This window comes from Apteryx rowi, unplaced genomic scaffold, assembly GCF_003343035.1.
Source record: "Apteryx rowi isolate R43461 unplaced genomic scaffold, aptRow1 scaffold_130, whole genome shotgun sequence".
NCBI classification, from domain to species: Eukaryota; Metazoa; Chordata; class Aves; order Apterygiformes; family Apterygidae; genus Apteryx; species Apteryx rowi.
Genome location: NW_020447531.1, coordinates 662683 through 686008, shown reverse-complemented (window position 1 = coordinate 686008; position 23326 = coordinate 662683). Strand labels below are relative to the sequence as shown.

The 23326-nt window shown below is 37.8% G+C and overlaps 1 protein-coding gene across 5 annotated transcripts; it reads left to right on the top strand.

Moving 5' to 3' along the window:
* Positions 1–2383: 2383 nt before the first annotated feature.
* TERF1 (telomeric repeat binding factor 1) lies at positions 2384–23297 on the top strand. Of its 5 annotated transcripts, XM_026056297.1 has the most exons (11): positions 2384–2567; positions 6620–6715; positions 8968–9098; positions 9255–9341; positions 11569–11718; positions 13828–13937; positions 15127–15189; positions 15259–15317; positions 16431–16495; positions 16594–16660; positions 21668–21745. In XM_026056297.1, exons 1-10 carry the CDS (start codon positions 2390–2392, stop codon positions 16657–16659), a joined length of 1005 nt encoding a protein of 334 aa, XP_025912082.1. In that variant the 5' UTR covers positions 2384–2389; the 3' UTR covers position 16660; positions 21668–21745. The 5 variants fall into 5 exon arrangements, with proteins under 5 accessions (XP_025912082.1, XP_025912081.1, XP_025912080.1 ...); XM_026056296.1 differs by lacking the exon at positions 16594–16660 and having other exon boundaries at positions 15274–15317; positions 21668–23297; XM_026056295.1 differs by lacking the exon at positions 16594–16660 and having other exon boundaries at positions 21668–23297.
* The last annotated feature ends 29 nt before the right edge of the window (positions 23298–23326 follow it).

Below are 23326 nucleotides of genomic sequence, written 5' to 3'. Positions count from 1 at the left end.
CCTCACCAGGGCTGAGCAGAGGGGGAGAATCACCTCCCTCSACCTGCTGGCAACACTYTTYCTGATGCACCCCAGGATACCATTGGCCTTCTTGGCCACAAGGGCACAYYGCTGCCTCATGCTTAACTTGGTGTCCACCAGCACTCCCAGGTCCTTCTCCGCAGAGCTGCTTTCCAGCAGGTCAACCCCCAACCTGTMCTGGTGCMTGGGGTTATTCCTCCCCAGGTGCAGCACCCTGCACTTGCCTTTGTTGAACTTCACGAGGTTCCTCTCCGCCCACCTCTCCAGCCTGTCCAGGTCTCTCTGAATGGCAGCACAGCCCTCTGGCGTATCAGCCACTCCTCCCAGTTTTGTATCGTCAGCAAACTTGCTGAGGAGGCACTCTGTCCCTTCATCCAGGTCATCGATGAAGAAGTTGAACAAGACTGGACCCAGTACTGACCCCTGGGGGACACCGCTAGCTACAGGCCTCCAACTAGACTCTGCACCGCTGAGCACAACTCTCTGAGCTCTGCCATTCAGCCAGTTCTCAATCCACCTCACTGTCCACTCATCTAGCCCACACTTCCTGAGCTTGTCTATGAGGATRTTATGGGAGACAGTGTCAAAAGCCTTGCTGAAGTCTAGGTAGACAACATCCACTGCTCTCCCCTCATCTACCCAGCCAGTCATTCCATCAGAGAAGGCTATCAGATCGGTTAAGCATGATTTCCCCTTGGTGAAGCCATGCTGACTACTCCTGATCACTTTCTTGTCCTCCACATGCTTGGAGATGGCCTCCAGGATGAGCTGCTCCATCACCTTTCCAGGGATGCAGGTGAGGCTGACTGGCCTCTAGTTCCCTGGGTCCTCTTTCTTGACCTTTTTGATCTCAAACTGTTTTCAAAGAAAGCAAGAAAAAGACTTAACCCAAAACTGTTGCAGAGTTTATGAGCTTTGACCAACCTGTCATGCCAGCTTAAAAATGTCTAAATTCTGTCAGGGAATTTTATCAGGCCCATTTAAAGAAAAGTTCCAGTTCAGGCTACCTATATCTACATCCTTCCTTTCCCCGTATTTTTTCTTTATAAAATCCAGAAAATAATTGTAAAAAATGCATTCATGCAATGTTAATAGTTAATGCTCAATTAAAAAAAAAACAAAAGTAAAGTTCAACAGCAACATAAAGTAAATGGACACAATGGACAAAAAAACTGATTTCCCTGCACATGCAATTGCACAGGCATGGGGAACTGATGGTGAACTCTTCTATACTATTGAAATCAACACTGCAAGGGCACAGGCGCCATAACTGTTCCAAGACTATCACACTGATAGCACACTCCTAGTTGTGTCCTGTACTCTCCCAGGCAGTGTGCAAGCACAGCTGAGGGAACAAGTGCAGACCGGGAACTGTTCCCAAAGGGCAGTATGGATGAGGCCACCCTGTTTTCAGTGGAGGGGAGAGGAAAAGTTAAGGTATGTGGACAAAAGCTGTGCCATGCCACCTGCCCTCACAATCAAAGAATGGCCACAATCACTCCTTATTTTACTAATATTGATGTAGCCCAAAGTACCTTAGAACAACAGAAGGGCACAGGCTACAAGAAGGATGAGTTTCAAAAAGACATCAAATTTGTAGTTTCCTGGCTGTAAAGTTAGTTGGAGCTGAAGCATCTTTACACCAAAACTCCATTCTGTTCAGGATCCACATAAAGACACGCTTCTTAGGTGAAGTCCTTTGTTTCAAACGTGTATACAACATCTATCTTGTCTTTTAGTCTCCCAGAAGCATCGCAGCTCTCACAGCTACCTGCTCCAAGGAAGACATTTCCTTCAACTTATCTTCCAGCACCAACAGACGTTTATATCCACATGACTATGCCAACCATCACACGACGGCACGGTGGAAAATGCTTACAACTGCGGGGCCCGGGCTACATCATTTACTCAGCTCGAAGTAAAGGCCCTTAAAAGCGACTTCTGAAGGCTGGTGACGCACACACTAACCGACCGGCCCTGGGCGGCTAACGGGCGGCGCTCGCGCCTTCTCCTCACGGGCAGGGAATTCACCTCCCCCCTCCCCCCCCCGCCCCTCTGTCTCCCGCCCACACGGTCAGATCAATCCACCCCCTTTGACTCGGGGGGGGGCGGGACGGGACGCACAACGTTACCCCCCCTCCCGCTCGGAAACAGCGCCGTGGCCGCTCCAACCAATCGGGGATCCCGCTCTCGCCTTCCTCAGAGAATTGACTTAAGCCAGCCCCCGCCCGCCAGCGGAGGTGACGACAGCCAAGGCGGGGGTGAGCCGCGCTGAGTGGCTGCCGCGCGGGGCAGGGCGGGGCCGGGGGAGCGCGAGCCGGCCGTTGGCGATGGGCGGGGCCTGGAGCCGTTGGCGCGCGGGTTGAAGATGGCTGGGTCGCCCGGGAGCGGCGGAGCCGGTTGGGTTTCTTTGTCTCCTGCGCGTCTGGCGCAGGCGGAGGTTGTGGTTGGGGACTGGATGCTGGAGTTCGCCTGTTACTGCCTGTGCCGGCACTTCAGGGAGGGGCGCACGGCGGAGTTCAGGCGGTGCAGGGACGTGGCGCAGGGTGAGGGTCTGGGGGGCGGTCGTGTCTCCTCGCTGCGGCCTCCGTGCGGGCCGCGGGCTTCCCGCGGCTGGGCACCGCCGCTGCTGGGGCTGCTGCAGCCACCTGGGCCTCCTTGTCTGCGTTAAGCGTGCGCAGCCCTGTCTGTCCGCTCGCGCGCCTTGCCCCATCCCTCTCCCTTCTGCGGCTTCTTGGGGCGACCGGATTCCGGCAGTGGTTTTTAGGTTGTTGCTGGAGCCGTTTGTGTCCAGTGCTAAGGGTTAACTGTTAAATCCATCTCTCCACACATTCTCTATGTCACTGCAGATCGTTTCATCTCTTCTGTCCCATTTCCCTTTTAATACCAGTCTCTTCCTCCCCCAGGGGTATCTTTAATGCTCTTGTCTTGAGCTGACTGACAAGCATTTAATATCACATAGTGCATTTGAGGAAGCTCTTGTGTTTCTAGGATAACTCTTTTAGTTAAAGAGGAAGTTGTAGTTGTCTAAATTTTGCAAGTTGTGGCTTTCAAATAGCTACAACCATTCTGAAAGCAGTGCATCCATGCAGCTTAATATAAATATAAAAGGGTGGCTTTCAGGGTCATCTTTTCTGTAGCACCCTTGCCTGTTTCTACATTTAATTTTTGGCCTGTGTAAGCAGGTTTAGTACACCTGCTTAGCCTCCTAGTGATCATGGTCACTAGATTTGTGGATGTTTTCAGAGTTTCTGAGAATTTCAGAAGGCTCCTAGAATGATACGGGATAGTTTGTTGAGGTTTTATAACAGTATTGGCAACGGTTGCACATAGTGGAAATAAGACAATGCGGGCTGAACCTTCTTAGTTTAATCCACTGGTATTTAGTATTAATATGGAATGGCAGCTGTTCTGGARCATTCTATGATAACAGTTCCTTGAGTGTAATTTTTATGATCTTGATTCTATGAAGCTTGAATAGGCTTGGTTGTATACCGTCTTCAGCTACAGAGGTTGTGACTTCAGCTGCAGAAAATTCAAGGCTATTGAAAAGTTGAAGAGGTTTTAGTGAAGAGCTACAATTGTGACTTTAAAAAAAAAAAAGTATAGAATGCCCTAAATACATTGAGCTCATTGTTTTCATATTCTGAATTCTGGCAGAATGCCAGAAATTTGGCAAGGGATTGCAGTCTAGCAGACAAAGGTGTAATAAAGTCTAGTAGTTGAATTTTGAATGGAAAAATGTGTATTTGGAATGAGGAATATTAACAGAAAGTAACAGAGTTTCCAGCTAACAACTGGAAAAAAATTGTCTGCATCTTGGATATATTGGGTTGATTTATGATTTTTTTTTTTTCTTCTGTTACAAATCATTTTCCTGAAGATATCAGGTTAGAGGGGGGCTTTTGGGGGAGATGTTTTCTTGACCAAAGTAAACGTGACAGTACTGCTTGTTTAAAATTTTGCTAATAACTGAATACAGTGTCAAACAGAATATGACTAGTGAGGAGATTGATATGAGGAGTTGAGAGGTAAGCAATTTAAAGATAAAATGATGCGGTATGTTGAATGGGGGCTGTTAGGTTAAATTATTAATGGTGCTCATCAGTGGTCTTGGGACTGTGGCTCAGTGGGAGTACAGTAATGAAACTTCATGATGATGTTGGAAAGCAGAGACATTATCAGCACAGAAGCTGACTGAAATATCTGACAAGAAGAATGGGAAGACTTTTGAGGACTAGCAATAGAAACAGTTATACAGAATGCAAGGTCACTTGGAATTACAAACTAATAGCGAAGTTCCTCTAGAATTTCAGACCCCAACAGAGGAGAGTTGGGAATATTGATGCTATAAGATTACTAAATCATCAGCATAATAGTCTGTGGAAAAAGCAAAGTACAGAAATAAGATTGTATTGGAAAAGTTTTTCAGTAGAAATAGAAAAGTACTGCTTTTACGCAATGCAAAGTGAGACCCTACTGCATGCAGTTCTGATTGCCTGTCAGCAGGAAGGTTTACTCAAACTGAAGCAAGAGTGGAAATGAGATAGTAGGAAGAAGAAGGAAACAGAGGTGCTATTTTGTTAGATGAATGATATTTCTGTATAGCTCAGTAAACTGCCAAGTAGAAATAGCTGGGCTAGCTCTTAAATCTCAGGCTAGCTTTTATAAAAGCAGGATGGCAAGGTTACATGCCTTGTGCCTAACTTATCCTGCTTAGGCAGGATATTATGGTCTATTACCTGAACTACCTTGTTTAGGTATCGGCATGGTAAGAAACTGGATTTCTAGTGTTTCTAATGAAAACTAAGAAATTAAATACATTTGTGACCATAGGGAGGGAAGCAACTTAACACCAGTTTAAGGATACTGTTAACAAAAGAATGGATAGTTATAAAATGTGTCAATCTCACTGGGGKTTTTTTTGTTGTTGTTTTTGTTTTCTTTTTTTCCCTCTAGAAGAGTTTACTAGGGCTACATCTACTTGTGTTAGTCTGCACTAATCGTAAGCAATTGGTGCTTAGGACCTGACATCCCTACAAATGTTTCAGAGTTCTTTTTCTTTAGAACAGGTCTAATTTGGTCCCATGAGCTGAATGCCTATTTGCAGCTGGAGCGCATCTTCCAGTTTAGTTTCATGTGAAAGGAATTCCTTCTGTGTACTCAAGACTATTCCATTGTGCAAACCAAAGCACAAAACATTTGCTTTAAAAATGCACTCCTGATCTGGATTAAAACACTAATGTATGTGCACCTTAAGAGAAGAAGGAGGAGCAAAGAAACCTGAAAGATTTCAAGCTACTTGCCAACATGACAAGTTTTGTTCTGTGGGATCTTTCAGCTGCAGTTTTCTGCCTGCTTCAAAAATTTCCTAGCTCTGGCTCCATCTTCAGGACATGATGAYAGCACTTCTCTCTATCCATTGAACTCATTAGTCAAATTTTTTCTAAAGCTGAACTCTATTGTCTGGCCTGAAAACTATATGAATCTGTGATCATAGAGGCACTTTACTGTTACTTTAAACAATGTTCTTTTACTTCCTATTTTAGCTATTAAATTTTACCTGTTAACAGCTGTTGTATCTCCTGTCCTCACTGAATAGAATTGCAATGGGGTTCTTTGAAGCCAAAATGACAATATCCTGCTTGATGCTAGATTTTGTAATCAGTCAAGGGTTTCTAAATTAGTTTGTAAGTGCATACTTATCCACTGTTCCTAGGAGACTATCATACAATACTAAGCAGGTAGACTGAGTACTTCCGAGTAAAACAAGGTGCTGTTTGTGTTAGTGCAAAACTTGAGGGTCTCACATGCCGGAATTCTGGTTTTTGCTAGACTGAGAATGAAACACATACACAAGCAGTTACTGAGCTAGGGTGTTCAATCTGCAGCTGTCTTCAGCAAGTCACTTGACATGTTCTTCACTTTTCATGTTTGAATGTTTCTCTATAATGCTGTGAGGATAAATTACTCACAATATGCAGCACATTAGAATATGAAGTGCATAGTAATCAGTATGATGAAAATAATCTCATGATAGCTCCCATTCTAAAATATATAATAATACTTATGACCTTCCAACATTGTGAGGAGGATTTCCCTTGTAGGTTTACATTTCTGACTAAGCTTTCATTGTAGCTTTTACTGGTTTTGGTCTGTCAGTTGCCATAGCAACATTTAAGTGAAGTGTTTGGAGCCTATGTGCTGCTGGTGTTTTGCAGACGTTCCATGGAAATGTTCTCTGAAGCAGACAGTTGTCTGTCTTTCATCATAAGCTACTGAGCAAAACAAGATTTTGTTTATGTATGATGCTGTGATATTTTCCTAATTTAATGAGTATAAACCTGTGATGCACCTCATTGCTTTTAGGTTGCTGTTGTGAACCAGAAGATGAATACATTATTCTGGTCAAATTCTTAAATGTGATTTAACTTCTTGTGACACAGAAGAATATTAACTAATAATCTCCTAAATTTCCAATTCTTTAGAAAACTGATGAAGCATTTTTAAAGTCTTACAACACAGAATCTGGTGTATCTCTAGCCACACTGTGGCATTGCTGGAGCAAGAGTGACTTTACTTTTCTCTTCTTTTCCAGCTGTTATTAATAGCCTCTCCAAAATAGCTACACATCAGAAAAAAACAGTGTATCTCTGCCAGCTTTTGACAAGAATTGCAAAAGGAAAAAGACTTGGTAAATATTCTGATTTTTTTTTTTTTCACTTCACTTTTGCTGAAGTAGATTATTTCCATGAACTTGTACAAAGATTTATTTGATATGCTGTCATGTAGCTGTTACTAAGTAAATAAAATGACTGAAATATCTACACTTTCAAACTGTTTATATTCCACAGGTGACTGAGCTGTATGCAGTACTGGTGATAATCTGTGCTGACTGATTTAATTGCTTTGAGCTTGAATGGTTTTGTAGTTTTTAAATTACAGGACTTTCTGTCACAATAGCATCAACAGAAGAAATATATTGAAAAAGACTGACTACCTCTTAGTGAGCAATATCTGCAAATGTAAAGTGTGGAGTCTGCATTTTTTTCTGCACGTGTAAATCTAGAGATTAAGGTATGAGGGACAGTAGGTGTAAGAATGTGGATGAAAAGGATGACTGCCTCTCTTCTGTACAGAAAGTCATAAGAGATTCACAGGCRGCAGTTCCTTCAGACTTATTCACTACCACGTCTTCTGTGTGGCCATGTTCACTACCTACTGGTTTGGCCAAGCTGATTCTGCTTTTGTGCTCAAGTTTCTGGCAGACTTAACTTTTTGTCTGCTAGTTCTCACTGCTTGATAAAACTCAGTTGAATTTAGGGACTTCAGAAACAGTCTTTTCAGCATAAGCAGGGAATAAAAAAATAAAAAAAAAAAAAATGTATTCTAGCCTAGCAGTTTGGCAGAGGCTTGTGGTCACAAAACAAAATTTCTTGTGTTGATTGTCAGGTAGTAACACTGTACTTGATTTAGTTCAACTTCAGAATCAAATTATATTGTTTAATTATAGTGACTGTTCGTCACATACAAATTTTGAAAAGTCTCTGGCATTGCATTAAAACTGTTATTCTACATAACACTTGGGAATATGACTTCAATGTGAATTTTTATCTGTTGCAGTAWAGGGCATGTCCTGTATGGGGAGGAAGACTCCATGCATTTATATCAGATGTAGTTGCACAATGTACATAGAAAGTTTATATATTGTATGGTAGCTTTTCTAATTAGTTTCTGATGATTAAAATAAGGTAAAGATTTAATGTGTATTGAGCCTGAAAATAGAATAACTTGTTTCAGATGCCAACTCTTTAAAGTAACTCTAATTTAAACACTTAGATTCTTACAATATTAAAACAAACTTTCATGAACATGTCATACCACTTGAATGAAACAAGGATTAGAAAAATGCTGGAGTGTGTGGGGGAGTTTTATATGATACTATTTAAGTTTTCACCATTTGAGTTATATTGTAGCTGGTATCAAATACTTCTGATTTTTCAGTCTTGCTGAAATTGTTTGCCTTCTGTCAAAAAAAAAAAAAAAAGAAGACAATCCTTACTGTAAGGAATAAGGAGAAATAGAGATTCTTCTATGGTGTTATATAAAAGGAAGGAATAAGAGTGGCTGTAGTTCAGTGAACACCTTGAGCTAAGCTGGCACTGTCATGGAGAGAAGCAGTTCTGTGCACCTGCCAGCTTCTCCTGCACCTGTGTTTCTTCAGCGCACCCATTTGTGCAAATGTACAATGATCAGACTGGAAAATGCTTGTAGAGTGAGGAAGGGAAGGCACTTTGGCTGGGCTAGATTTCTCCCAGATCTGGTCGCTGATCCTGCTTGCTGGGAACTTCTATTGCTGGGAACACTTATGTTGGCACAGCAGATGCGGTGATACGGATGGTTACTTCTACTTTTTTTATGGTAGTGCTGTGTTACGTTGCTTGAATTTCCCTCTCGGCATAACCTGCTAAAAAAATAATGAAAAGTTAAGACAGACAGTAATGTAGAGATATACCCTGGAAAATGAGAAATCCGAAAAGCAATTGTATTACAGAATCTRTAGCAGTGATAGCAAATGTTTTGATATCCCATGCCAAGCTTATTGTAAAAGTATTATTAATGCCAGCCCAAATACATGATGTTAAACTCAGCACTATTGCAAATGGTATTTTAAATGAACAATAATTAGGAGACACAACTTTTCTTAAAAATGAAACAGTATATTTACTTGCAAAGGTAGGAAGAAAGTCTCTCTGAAAATGAGGAAATTAGTTCAGCTCTCTTAAATACATCTGGAGAAAGACTAAAAATTCTTTGAGGAAAAAGCAGTCGAAATAATGTAAAGTACATATGACTATTGTGCATGAATAATTAGATATATTTAGCTTCATTCTTTAAGGTTTTTTAAATACTAAGTGCTTTCTAAATTTTTATTTTCTCTCTAAGATTGTCATTTTGAAAATGATCAAAGAATTTCACCTTTGGAATCTGCTCTGTCAATTTGGACTTTACTTGAAAGGGAAGAAAGTAAACCTAATAAGCTTCATGAAGATATTCATCGCTTAATTCAGATTCAGGTCTGTGTGATTTGTTCAAAAACTGTTAAGGATGCTACCTATTCATTTAGCTAAAACAATCTTTTTTTCTTGTTTCCCCCCCCCCCCCCCCCCCCCCCAAATCTTGGCAAAAATGCATTTCAGCATATCTTGTAAATGTAACTATCTTGGTTTTAGGTTGTAGCGGTCCATATGGAAAAAGGATATTTTAAGGAGGCTGCTGAAGTTCTTGAAAGGCTGTTTACAGATTTGGAATCAAATAAGGTAGTAACAGTACTTTGCATTAAGTTTTTTGGKTTTTTTTTAACTAAAACTTTTTTTAAAAAAGAAAGTGATTTAGTGAAAATTTTGCTTGCTATATTCACCTTGGCAGCTCATTTCAGGAGAGTGGTGTTGAAAAGAACTTTGCCTGGACACAATTTGGTTAAACAAGGTAAAGATTTAAAGGTGATAATTTGGTTATAACATTCTGTTATATGTTATATATTCACTGTACCCATGGTGTGTTCTGTGCTGTTGCCCAGTATTTCATTATCCTGTTTAACACATGCTAAAATGCAGTTTGTTTTGAATGGGTTCAAATGGCTAATATGACTGAATACTGCATTTTCAGTTTGTCTTGGAGGCCGGTCAGTTTGCTCTAGGCTGGATAAAAATATATTTGTTTTGTAAAGAATCCTTAAAGCCACATCTTGTCCAAATTAAAATTCTTTTAACATATTAAATTGTTAATAAAAATCCTTGATAATAGTTTTCCTGAATGAACCAGCCTGTGCAAACTGCCAGCCATTGGATGTGTTTTCATCTGGTTGTCAGCCCCTTGAGGAGGGGAATAGGTTTCTAAGGTAGTGAATACTGCCCACATGGCTTCATTCTAATTCTTRCTTCTGCAGTCACTTATACACCTGTGTCACCTATCAATACAAAAGGACATTTGGGGGTAAGGGGTTGATAGAGGTGCTGGGTGATTCAAAGTAGTAAAATGACTGCTTCTAGCAGCAGTTGTTCTTCATCATGGGCAGCAGCAGTCCCAGCTTTGTCTCCTTTCCCACTCCATATGAGAAATGAGTGAGGTGTTGAGGTGTCACTACAGCTTCTGGGAAGGTGGTATTGCTGTCTTATCAGAGTAAAGATAGTATAAACATGCTGGTAGAGGAAGGATGAGTCCCACTGCTCTAATCAGGCTCCTGACTTTTTCTGAACCATTGCAGTGTGCTCTCTTTACATTCTCCCTTGGTTAGTGTTCTGCTGATCGAAGCATCAGAAGGAATGAAAGCTCCTTAGTATAGAGTGGATGTTGTTATATCTCTATCTGGAAAAGATAACATCTGTGGGTCAGGATGCATCCTGGTTTCATGTTCATTGCTGCATTAAGATACAAGTTTGAGCACGCATCTATTTATAACAATAGCTAGTGCACATGCTTGAGTTTGCTGAAACCCATAAACCTACTTATAGTAACAACTTTATTGGGAGCTAATAGGGACTGCTTCTAGGACGCTGAAAAAGGGTAAGAAGCAGGTTTTATATAGGCATAAGAGTTTTGGCCTGTTCTCTGAATGTGTACAGTGCCTGTGTGGGTCTTTTTATACTGCATTGGGTTAGTCAAAAGATAGAACCTCTGACAGTCCCCCACTTTTTCTCTTCATAATGACATTGTTTCATAAACTGTAGAAACAGGTGTAACTGGCATTTTGTGGAGGCGGCAAGTGATGTTCTGTACTATATTACACTTTTGAGAAAACCAGGATGGAAAAAAGAGCAAGGGAAGGGTTGCAGTCAAAAAATAAAAATAAAAATAAAAAAAGGTGCTGGGCCATATCTTCCTCTGGTATACTAGGACGTGTTCATGTAAACAATGGCATATGTGTATAGCATTCTTCAGGTATACTCTTCATTCAGAGGATTCAACTATTCAAAAAGTGTGGGTTATAGTAATAGTATAGTAAAGAATATCACTGTGCACAAAAGTTAATTCCTGGATATATTGGTCTCTATTTAGGATTCAGAGTGATTGGTGGAGAAAACTCAAGCTTGTAATTACAGTATAGATGTGCCCTTAATGCTATTGTACTAAATAGTCCTTTTCCTGAACTTTGTACTCAGATTTCAGTGGTGATCTGCAGAGGCAGCAAATGAGAAAAGAAAACTTGCAAATGATGGGCCATTTCTGGATGTGCTTTTTGTTCCGTTGATCACACAGCTTTAAATGTTATTCATAACAGGGAATAAAAATAGGGAACTCTGGAAAGTTACAATCGTGATTTATTGTGTGCATACTCAGAGTAAACTCCTGGTGTTACTGCTGGTTAACTCTAGAACCATTTCAAACTGTAGCATGAAGATGTACAGACATATTCAGAAAACTGCTATAATCATCTCATTTATCTTTGTATAACTCTTTCTCAGCACAGAAGAATGATGCTGAGTACTGTAAAATATATTTGTGTGCTGTGTAAAACTGTGCATTTTTTTTTTTTTTTTTTTTTAGCCTTTAAGGATGAAGCTGGCAGCCATAATTAAGAGCAAGGATCCATATGTTCCCTTTCTTCAAAACTTCAGTTACAATCTTTTGATAAGTAAAATAAAGTCTTATGTTGAACTTTTCATGAAAGACAATGAAACTAACTTCTTAATACAGGTATGTCAAAACTGTTTTCAAAACCAGTTTCAAAAGAGGGTACATAATAAGATTGCTACTTTCAAGGCATTGTTTAGATGGCGTTCAGTTATTGCATAAGATGAAAGGGAAGCTTTATCTTCCTATCTATGGTTTTATTAATAAGAACTTTGAATGTATATTTAGGAAAGCTAGTAGGAATAAGACTCCTCTAAAATTTCACAAATTTTTTCCACAGCTGCTTTTCATAGAAAAGTAGCATGAAAAAAGGCATAATTAAAACTACATCTGTCAYTTCTGTATGCTTAAGAGGACCAATTCTGATCYGAGACTCCCTGAAAGATAATGTATCTGTATGTGGGTTTTTTTGTTTTGTTTTTTCTTAAGCCACTAAAACTTCATATTAAAACTAAAAGATCTAGACCGGTTAATTTGGCTAAAAGCTCTAGGAATGTCAGAGTAGTTAGAGATTTAAAACTATTTTTGCTTTTTTTTGTAAATAAAAAGCTCCTTACAAACTGTATTGTTCAAAAGTGATTTAAAGTTGCTAAGAACAACATTCCTCCTGCAGTTCATCTTCAGGAGGATTGTAAAGAATTTCCCTCATGTTTATTTGCTATAAAAAAAATATTGGATTACTCAATTACAAAAGCACAAATACCTAAAGAATAAGAAGTAAATTTTAAATAAACAAACCTGAAGTTCCTCTGGGTTTTTTGTTTTCCTCCCAGAAAGAGGAATTAGCGTCTTTTTTTTCTTTTTTTTATAAAGTATTCAGAGTCTTAATATCTATATATTTAGACTGTTAAAATTATTGTATTGGGCACATTCAGCTGTCACTTTTTCATGGCAATTTCTTTGAGTCTGAGAAAGGGTAGAGGTTTGGAGGTGTCAGAGAAGGCTCAGAACTCCCCACTAGCATACCTATGCCCTCTGTGTTGCGCCGCCACTGCCTGCACGTCCTTTTTGCTGTCTTTATTGGCACCAATGTGGCAAATCTTTTTTACATTTGAAATATTTTTACTTTAGTCTGAATTACTCTGGGACATGGAGACCACAGCGTGAAGTTTTCCAGCTTCCTCTGTACAGTACATATCACTATTTCCCAGCGTGTGTACCCTGAGTTCTCTACTATCCAAGCATGGAAAAACACTATACCTTTAACTGTTCTTTCCTCTCCTGTTCTTCCTGGATGCCATATGTGGAAGTAYAGAAGTCACACACTGCCAGACCATTTCGTTGGCTGCCTTTTCTAGGTTACTATCAATCTTGGAATCTACAAAAGTGCAGCACCTACTGTTCATGAAATTCTTGAGCTTCAAGAAACATTTAGGTTAGTTGCCCTGAATACAGTCTGCAGATACTGCAATACAAAGAAACAGGATCTACACCAAGTAAACATCAATCTGGTTACTCAACAAACAGGGAATACTTTTTAACTTTTTTGAAGGTGTTACTTATTCTAAAAAGTAGATGTGAGGAATTTGGAACAGTACMAATCTTATGGTACTTGAGAAATTCAATAGAGAGTAATGACCTGTTTCTTCCCTTCTGCTCCCCCTGCCCCAATGGAGGAGAAATCAGTTTAGTTTATGGCTAAAATAGTTTAGGCAGGAAAAGTTACCTTATAAGCTTAAGGTCTGGTAAGACGTGTCTTTTGAATATGTTGTAGGTTTTCTTGATCCTGCCACACACTGCATTGATTGGAGCAAGATGGACTCCTGAGATCTGTCAGTGTTCCATTTCTATTTTAGTTATAAAAGACTGTAAATACTGTGAGAGTACTTCAGTCTTAATTACTCTCTGCCATATATTTCACATATTCTCTGTATGTTCACTTGCTGTGCAAGTATTTATTTTATTTCTCTGGGTGTACATATAAAGATTAGCTGTGGCTATGCCCAAAGTTTCTGAGTTTTTAGCTGTTTAAAAAAAAAATCTGGATTTCGGCTTCTCATTACAATTGCCGTTTTGAAACCACTTATTTTAGTGGTAGTGCTCTTCTGTTAAAGGGTCTGGGAAATAAGCACTGTTAGTCCTAATAGAGGGTACACTTAAATAGCTGCTTACAATGATTATTTTAGGTACTGGTTGGTTTTAATTTTAAAGTATCAACTCCATTTCACGCAGGCAGCCACAAAACAGGTGGAGGCTAAAGAATTAGGAGCAACAATGTTGCAGAACGAAACTGTGGATGTCAGTGAAACAAAGGAAGAAAGTAATTTGGAAACAAATCGGAGGTTGGTATTCGGCAGTGTACTGCTGAGGGACAGCTTGGATATAACTGAAGCTTGTAGAACTAAGAATAGGTAGAATAAAGGATGATAAATTCTAAAGTTACTGTCCAACAGAAGATGGAAATTACAAACACATTCTCTTCTATTTTTTAACTTCTGGATTTTTGATTGTTGCTCTTGGCATTTACATCATATAGCTTGGCATTAACTTTAAGTATTTGTTGGAGATGCACATTTTTCAGTTTAAACAGTTGTCAGTCTTGTATGACAATAAAAACATTGAAATATTTCAAGTTTTCTCTTTATGCTTTTGCTTGTTTTAGTCCTATCTTTTTAATTTTGGGCTATATAGGTCTTCTGGAGGAGGAAGAGTACAAAGAAAGAATCAGTCTGTTCTTTTGTTTACAGTTAAACACTTTATCCACTTGCTTAATGATGCTAGTATTATGGGGAATGTTGCTTCGTAGGAAAAAAACACAGAGCATGACTGACAAGAAGCCTCAAAAAAATTACACACTTTAAGAGATGCTGAGGGAAGTTGGAGCCCCGTTACTGTTTTTGCTTGTTTTCCTTTGACTTTATTTTGGAAAAATAATATTTTAGGTTTATCACTGTTTATCACTACTTGTTTTTTCATGGGTAATAGATTGTGGTTTATGTTCTGGATAAAGTCTGTAATTCTGCAATTGTATACTTAGAATATATGATATCATTTAGGTAAGGAAACTGACAGATGCAGATAAGAGTATACAGGAAGACAAATCATAAATTTTCAGAAAGGACAGTGCCTGACACAATTACATCTGAAAGAGGCTTAATGGAAGACTTGGTCAAAAACCTATAGAAACAATTCTTAGATTGTGAAGAAGTAAAGTATGAAAAATAAGTGTTTGAAATGCCTCATCTCTTCAGCTTAAATACATGTAATGTCTTGTGTGTTTCTTTTCCAAGTAGAGGGAGGGAAGTTTGAATGGGTTTTGCAAAGGAAGGAATTGCTTCCTCTGTACAAGTTCCATGTTTTTCAAGGCCTTTGAGATTAGCTAATGGTAGACTTGTAAATAAACATCAACTGCTTGAATATATTTATATGCCACTGGTTCCATAGCAAAATCTTAGGTTTGTTTGTCTTCTATTTAAATGTTGTTGTTCTATGTGTTGTCTAAAAATGATTTTCTGGCTTTTTTTCTTTTAGCTGTATGGAAGAGCAGAGTATTACAAATCAGTCATCTGGAGATGCAAGAAAACCCATAGTAAGGTAAAATGAATTTTTTTGTTGCTGTTGGTCATACACATTCATGAAAGTTCTATGTACTTTTTACTTCAGTTATGTTTCTTGCAGGCCTCACTCAGGACAGAAACACAGAAAAAAGAGTGCTCTTCAAAGTGAGTATTAGCTAATTTTTATGCTGTCAAAATAATGCAAATGCTATTTTTCCAGACAAAAAGAATTGGTGGTTTGATAACTGCTATCCAGATAATGTGATTGAATTCATATAAAAATGATTATGGTGAAAACACCAATTGTTGTGTGTAATGTCTACACAAATCAAAATTTTGGGGATATATGSCACATTTAGGGAAGTATGAAATAGCTTAAGATTCCCAGGCAACTCATCTTTCAAAATCATTTACTATTTTCTGATATGCTTTTGTTTTTTATTAGGGTTATGGTATTCTGTCCTGAAGAAGGCGATCAGTATAGTAGTATTGAAATTTGTCTCTTTTGGGCTTCTGACCTAGGTAATTCTGGGGAGTAGAAACTAAGGATGCTGACTGGTTCATGGGAAAAAAAAAAAAAAATCTAGTGTAAGATACTCAAAGTTAGGATGTTAATGCCTAACTTTCCTGGTAGTATTTTTAAAATACTTAAATATTGCATAATCAATGTTGTACCTAGGTTCTGAAAAGCATTAGTACCCTATTACCACAAATAGACAACGTTATAGCCTCTGCATGTGGCCAGCTGCTGACTGAAATAACTAACCATCTGCCCACAGAAAGTGGGGATTTATGGTCATTTGTTCATTATGATGCACTCGAGGGAAGAGCTCTGAGATATGTTGGTTACTTGCCTCAAGTAGAAGTAACATGTTTTGTGGAAATGATGGATGCTGTATGCAAAGTATCAGATCTCTGACTTCTGGTTAGTTTCCATTTTCTCTATTTAAAATGAGTGTTATCTGTAGTAAAGATATTTTCACCAAATGGAAAGAATGAATATATCATTGTAAGGTACCAGTTTTTACTTAATTGCTTAAAACATTCTTTTGTGAGCTCTGTCACATACAAAATACAGACTTTTCTTGAAAAAACTGTTTGAGTGTTTGAACTTAGAGGAGATTATACACAGCTTTCGCTACATATATGCATGAAGATGTATATTCACATACACAGAGACATACTGAAGTTATCTCAGTCTGCCAAAGAATATCAAAATAATGTACATACTTAATATTGACTTCTCACTGGTCTGGATGTACTTCAATTGTCTTCTAGGTCTGAACAGCCTGCAGAATGTAGAAAAACATGGAGATGCTTGGGCTTGTGGACGAAAAAGGCAGGTTTGTATTTGTTCTCTAATCTAAATGGAGATAAAACGCATCTGCAATGCTTAACAGTATAACTTTTTATTCCAACTTTTATTTGAATATGGCTCTAGGGGTACAATCAAAAATGCCTGGGTTTGGTAATCTCTCCATTACTCAAACTGTGCTACAGCCCCTAAGGTGAGTCTTTAATTTCTAATTGCTAGCATCAAAAAAAATTTTTGTGCGGCCTCAAATATTGTTACTAATGCTCATAAGCCTTTAATTTGTTGAAATGCACTGTTACTGAAGCTTAGTCTGGATTTTCTTTTAATACAAATATATTTTCTGAAAGTTGTGAATGGACAAATTTTTAAAAAACCCAAAACTGCTTCTACTGTTTAGATTGAAGAATTCRGGATATCACTTGCCAATGGGAGTTTAGGGCAAACATCAAAGGTTTCCCCCCMCACACACATCCTGAGGTGAAAACATGTCTTTACTTGGGAAACTATTCTAATTTTTATGAACTAAATAATAATGTCTTTTCATAATTCTGCATTTCAAATACTTATTTGCATTCTCTTCACTTTTTTGCATTACTTTAAGATAACTCTAATAACATGAACTAATGCTAGAATTCCCTATAAGTGCAAAGAATATAAATGTGTGCCCTATTATGGAATTGGAAGTTGATTTGACATTAGGGAAGAATGGTTACAAATTAATCTTATGGATTGCCAATTTTATTTGTTTGTTATCATGACGAAAAGCTGAACACTTCTAAACAAAGTTAGTATAAATAGATGTATTCACCTTGTTGAATTTCTCTTAGGAATATCTCTTAGGAAGTAATATGGCATCCCTCTGTTGATAACTTGTGCTGTTACCTAAGCATACTTATATACATTTTGGTGCCAGCTGTTTCTGACATTTTGTTCTTCATACAACAGGGGAGGATGAGCCTACATATGTTTTTTTTTCAGATAGTCTTCAAGGAGAGTTGTGCTTAGTCCTATTCCTTTAAAGAATGTTTACTGAAGTCAAAGTACTGGTTACATCTCCAGTAACATGCTGTCCTCAAACTGGTTGAATGCCTAATGGGAGCTGCTGTTAAGATATTTTTACCACCCTCTGTCCCTGGAGGTTGATACAGCCCCTTGCCACATATAAATGCAGAGTTTTTCAGTCTCACAAATCTCAGAAATAGTTACATCAGTGAGAGCCTTCTAAACAGCTGCCAATACAGCCAGTGCCCTAAAAATATTAGCAGTGCTCACTGGATTTGTCTGTTGGCTTCAAAAACATAATAACTTTTTTTCTTCTTCCTTATACTKGAGTAGGTACCTCATCAGCCAGTAGCTAACAAGCATGCGCATTTTCTTTGACCTTGATTTCAACATCAAGATTTAAGCTAATTGGACCACAGCTGACATAGAAATAAGGATAGCTTTATATTTACCTATTTTTTCTATTGAGGTAGTCTGTATGGGGTCAGCTACCAGCACTGTATCCAGATCTTGCACTCATGCACAGATCTCATTAGAAAAAAATAGATGCTGTGTGCTTAATTCTATTATATTTTGAATTCATTATTTGAGATGTAAAGATTCAATTTACAGAAAAGGACAACATTTGATAGTAGTGAAGAACTGAAAACTTTATAAAAAAAATATTGAAAGAAATTAAAGTTCAAAGCAATGTACTTTGAACATTTAGTAAAGCATACATTTGCTCTTTCTCTGCTGGTATTTATGGCATGATCCTTGGCAGTGAGACCTCTCATCTAGATATTGTATAGAGAGCAATGATATTGGCCTTTTAATTAAGCAGGGGAGTAGATTTACTGTTTATGTGCGTTATGTAAGATCATCTGCATGCATGAAAGAATGCTGTGAATGTCAGAGCTGTTGACTTCTAGAACTTCCTTCTCCATGCAGCACCTCTTTCAATGTTGGCATTGTTTGCTCTTGTTTTGTAAATGGCATTTCATTGCGATGGTTCAGTGCCTGTTTTCAGCCCTTTCATTGCTGTGTTTTCAGTTAGCTACATGCAAACAGTCTGCAGTGTAATTGAAAGAAAATGAACTTTATTTTCTCATTCCTAAATTAAACTCCTTTGGGATGCAAGTGTCACTGACAATTTAGAGAACTATTTGTACTGAAGTTATATCTTGTTTTTGCATGGCAGGTCCTTTGAGTTGTCTAATTAAAATCTGTTTGTCTATTTGCTTAAATAATGTCTGAAAATCCAGGTTTTCAGAATTCAGTCAGACTTGTGTGAAACTTAATTGCATATATTTAAATTTGGAAAAATTCCAGAAGAAGGGTCCCTCTTCTTGCATAATTGAATGATGGTGCATTGCTAGTGGAAAAACTGATTCTAAGGATTAACAAGATCTTTGGATATGTGAGGATACATCTACAGTCTGTCTGGCAAACCAAGGTTTGTTCTACCAGCATTCTGTGCTAGCCAAATGTCAAACAGCCCTGGACTAGACACTGTCACTATGTTAGCTCAAGCACAGTGCTATATTATGTCCAGTGTGTCCAGCCAGTCTTACTAGCTGATAACAATGCAATGATAGAGTCCATACAACTGCCTTCCTAGAAGGCACAGGCAGCTTTTGCGTTGTGTGGGTAGGGAAGTTGTTACTGTTTTATATGGTTCCCATTGAAAAGAGGAAAAAAAAAAAGTCTGATTTACCTGTATGTAGGATCCTCATTTGTATGTTAAACTGAAGAAACTTATTTAAAAAAAACTCAGTGTAAGCAATTAAAAGCAAAACAACAAAAACATTTTAACAGCAAATAATTAATCACTGCAACAAATTGACAAGGGTTGTGATTTTCTCTGCTGCTGGAAATATTTGAATTTTATCTGGTGCTATAGGTCAAGCATAGCTGTGTTACTTGAATAAAGATTTTATTTAGGAAGTCTTCTGGCATGCTGCAAAATAAGTTGAACGAGATGATGCCAAAGGAATCTCTGGCCTTTTAAATAAAAACAAAAACAAAAACAAAAACAGAAAACTATTTGCTGCTAATATTGCAAAAGATCTGTGTCACTTATTTCTTAATGCAATACTTGGATTTCCAAGCATAAGCAATTACATGAAGTGTTTTTCATAAACTTCTCTAAAATTGTCTATCTGTAATGTTTCCAATTGCTTACAAAGACTGAACTACTGCCACTGGTTCTACTAATGCCACGTTCTTTCACTGGTTAGTGAGTGAGGCGCATCAATGATCACTGCTTCTTGTGGCAAGACTTCTTGATCAGTTTAAGACATGCTATTAGTTGTACTGTTAGAGCAACTCGGACTTTCAGATGTGAAGTCTGTTGGTCTTCATGTAACCCAGTCTGCAATTTTTTAGAATCCACATTTTCACTGAGCATGACTAAATAACAGGGCTTTTGCTAACTTGCTGACTCTCCTGGTGCTTTTATTAACAAAAACACTTTCTGGACTTCTTTGCTGTTTCAGAGCAACTACAAATAAGTAAAGCACAGGCAGTGGTTAAATGCAAAAATAAAATACAGCTTCTTGGTTGGATTTTCAGCAATCTTTTGGTAATCACATGCACACACATGCACATTGGATCATCATGTATTTTACAGAATTGCAGTAACTAATGATTTTTAATAGAGAATCTGCTGGTACTCACAGAAAAGCCCACTTGAGGCCAAATTGACTGTTTGTCTCCTTTCATAATTTTCTGTGGTCCATGAAAGCATCAGAAGTAGCAGGATATCTCTGGTGCAAGCAGCAGAAATGAGCACAGATGAATTAAATGCAACAAACAAACCCCATTCTTTGTATAAGTCTGGGCAAGCTCATTAACATTTTTGAGTTAACRTGTTTTCTGTAAGCAAATCTTTGCCTTTCAGATTTCTGGGAGTAAATTGGAAAAAACGTGCTATCAAATGCATTTTGAAATAGAAATTGATACTTTGTTTTTAAAAACAGTTTTCCTAAACAGTCGTTTCAAGCTGGGACATTGTCCTGTTTTTGCACAGACGATGGACAGTTTTCCTAAGGAGGTGTACTAATGGTACATCAATATGGTTACTGGTGTTTTAAGCAAGGATTCAAAGACAGTTGTGGAGAATTATATTCTATTAGAATAAGGGTGTGGTGTTTTGTTTTCAAATATTTCTCATTAAAATTCTTAACTGCTACTCCAGAGTAAGGAAAAAATGACCATATTTTAAGCACCTGTATTAAAAATGTTTGCAACCTGATAAACTTTTTTAAAAATAGGCATTATATATATATATATAAAATCTATAATCTGTTGTTACAGATACATATTTCTATAAAGCTACAATAGAAGAAAGTTGATACTCATAAGTTACTGTAAAGTTAAATTTAAGAAAAATCAAGTATTACATTTCAATTCTCTTTTACTGTGTACAGTCTTATAATCAAGGGATAATAATTGATATTTGTATTGAGAACCTACCAAGGAAGAACTGGTACACTAGACAGTGTCATCAGAAGAAAAGTTGCTTACAGATGTATAAATATCCAAGTAAATCACTCTCTTTTTATAAGAGATATAGCACCCCTTGAAGATTAAAAAGCTTTTAAGGCATGACAGTGAGAATGTAATGTGCTCAATAAAGTGCCAAAAAGTGTGTAGTTATTATCTGGGGATATGGCTAATCTCCTTTTAAATGCAATATGTATAATTTTGCCTTTATCAGCATTTAAAATATTGGGGTTTGTTTTTTTTTTTTTTTTAAAGCACATTGAAATTCTATTGCTGTTGATAAGCGGTATCTTTATTCTCAGTCCCCAGGTTGTATCACAAACTGCTAGAGCTTTTGTATTGCGTACTATGTTTTATCAAGGTTAGTGTTGGCTCAGTTAGCCAATAAAGTAAAATTTTGGAAAATGTGTTTTGATTGAAGTGAAATTTTGTCCCATGTTCTTTTTCCTCCTGAAAAATGTGGAATTTGAAGCATTTGGTTTTTGTCTGCTAATGTGTTTAAAACACTTGAGTTGGTAACACTTGTTGTGTTCAGTGTCAAGTTATGATGCTCAAGAAAATCAAAATAGGCCTACTGACAACTAAAACATCTGTGCTCTGTGTAATAACTAGATAGCTGTATAAATATTTGCTTTTATATTTTTTTTTGTAAGGTTAACTCTTAAATTCTTTGTTCATATATCCTGTGGTTTTTTTTCTGCTCTTCCCAAAGCGATGGACACATGCAGAAGACCTGCAACTGAAATCGGGAGTAAGGGAGTTTGGAGTGGGCAATTGGGCTAAAATTTTGGTCCATGGTGACTTCAACAACCGAACTAGTGTCATGTTAAAGGACCGATGGAGAACACTCCGCAGGATTGACCAGGTCTAATTTGGACTGCAAGAATCAACTCTAACTGTTCTTGAGCCTTTCCTACATGAGGACAAACCTAGCTTTTCAGAATAATTTTGACTGTACATTATGCTGATGACTTAAAATATTACAAAAAATGTTTTTGTGGAGTTAAAATACCGGTACAGCCATCAGTCCTATGATTCTAAGGATATATTTTTTTTTTCCAATCCTATTATTGAGCTTTTTCTGCCTTCAATAGCTAATGTTTTGAATAACTTATTTCCACAGAATGAAATACTCAAGGTCCTGCGATATTAGTCCCAGAGTCTCAAAATTGTTGTTATCCGAAAACGTGGAAAAAGTAGTAAAAAGTATAAAACATCCATATAAGCTCACTTGCTCAGATAATGAAGTCTTAAATATAAAGTCTGGCCTTTATCTACATGCAATAGGTGTCCTATTTTCTGAAATGGGAAAATATTTTAAAAGATTTAAGAAAGGTTAAGTATGTATATAGGAATATTGAATGCTGGCAACGTGTTTAGCTTGGTATAGGCTAATGGTCAGTGCTCTGTATTTTATAAAGGCTTGTATATCTAGTCAGACTGAGCTTTTGATTGTTTTGGTTCCTGCCATAGTCTAGTCTAATCTGATTCACCTTGACATTCCAGTCAGACTTGTCACCTCTGTAGGTAAGTTATACTAGAAAAATCTGTATTTCTGCTTTGGCAAACTCTCAAATTCCTTTTCTTTGCACTTAGGAAATATAATGCTCCATGTAATTTTATATCTATAAGTAATAAAGGTGCTGTATATGTACTGGAGGTAAAACATAAGGGAAGAATTAAGTTCTAGGAGGAAGATTATTCTGAAGTTACCTATATTGACATAATAGCATTTTTATCTTGCAGAAGAGATGGAGAATAAATGGGAAGTAATAGTATGATAGTAGCTCTTAACGTCTCTTACCTTGTGCCACCTACCTTGTCTTAAAAAGGCTTCCTTCTAGATCAACAAAAAGAGGAAGCTTGAAATGTGTGGCCAAAGCGGGGCTCAGTTGCTTGTCTACTTTGGCACTGATAGCACAGACTAAGACATGTTTCATCCATGCTCCCCAGGGTCTATAGCTACAGCACGAACAAGCAACGACCAGCTCTGAGGAGGGTAACTAACTGCATCAAGGTGTCACTTGGTCACTGTGAATCTCCTGCTCATGAGAGGCTGTAACAGGTGGTTGATGGTGCTGTGCTGTCTCTTTTGCTTTAGATTCTATGGAAGAGGATTCCACAGTCTCAGAAAACATATACTGTCCACTCTGTACTAGTATGGATCTAATAAGTTGAACTTGCATGTTATGACACTTTTTTTGAGTGGAATATCTTCAATTCAAATTGTGTTTTCTGTACTGCTGTCCTTGCATAAGGTATTTATTTTTATTTTACAAGAACCTTTCAAGGAAAAGTGTCTGTCTAATGATAATAAAATATACTTTTCTCTGGGGTGTTTTTTTCCTGGCTCCAAATGAAAGATTCTTGA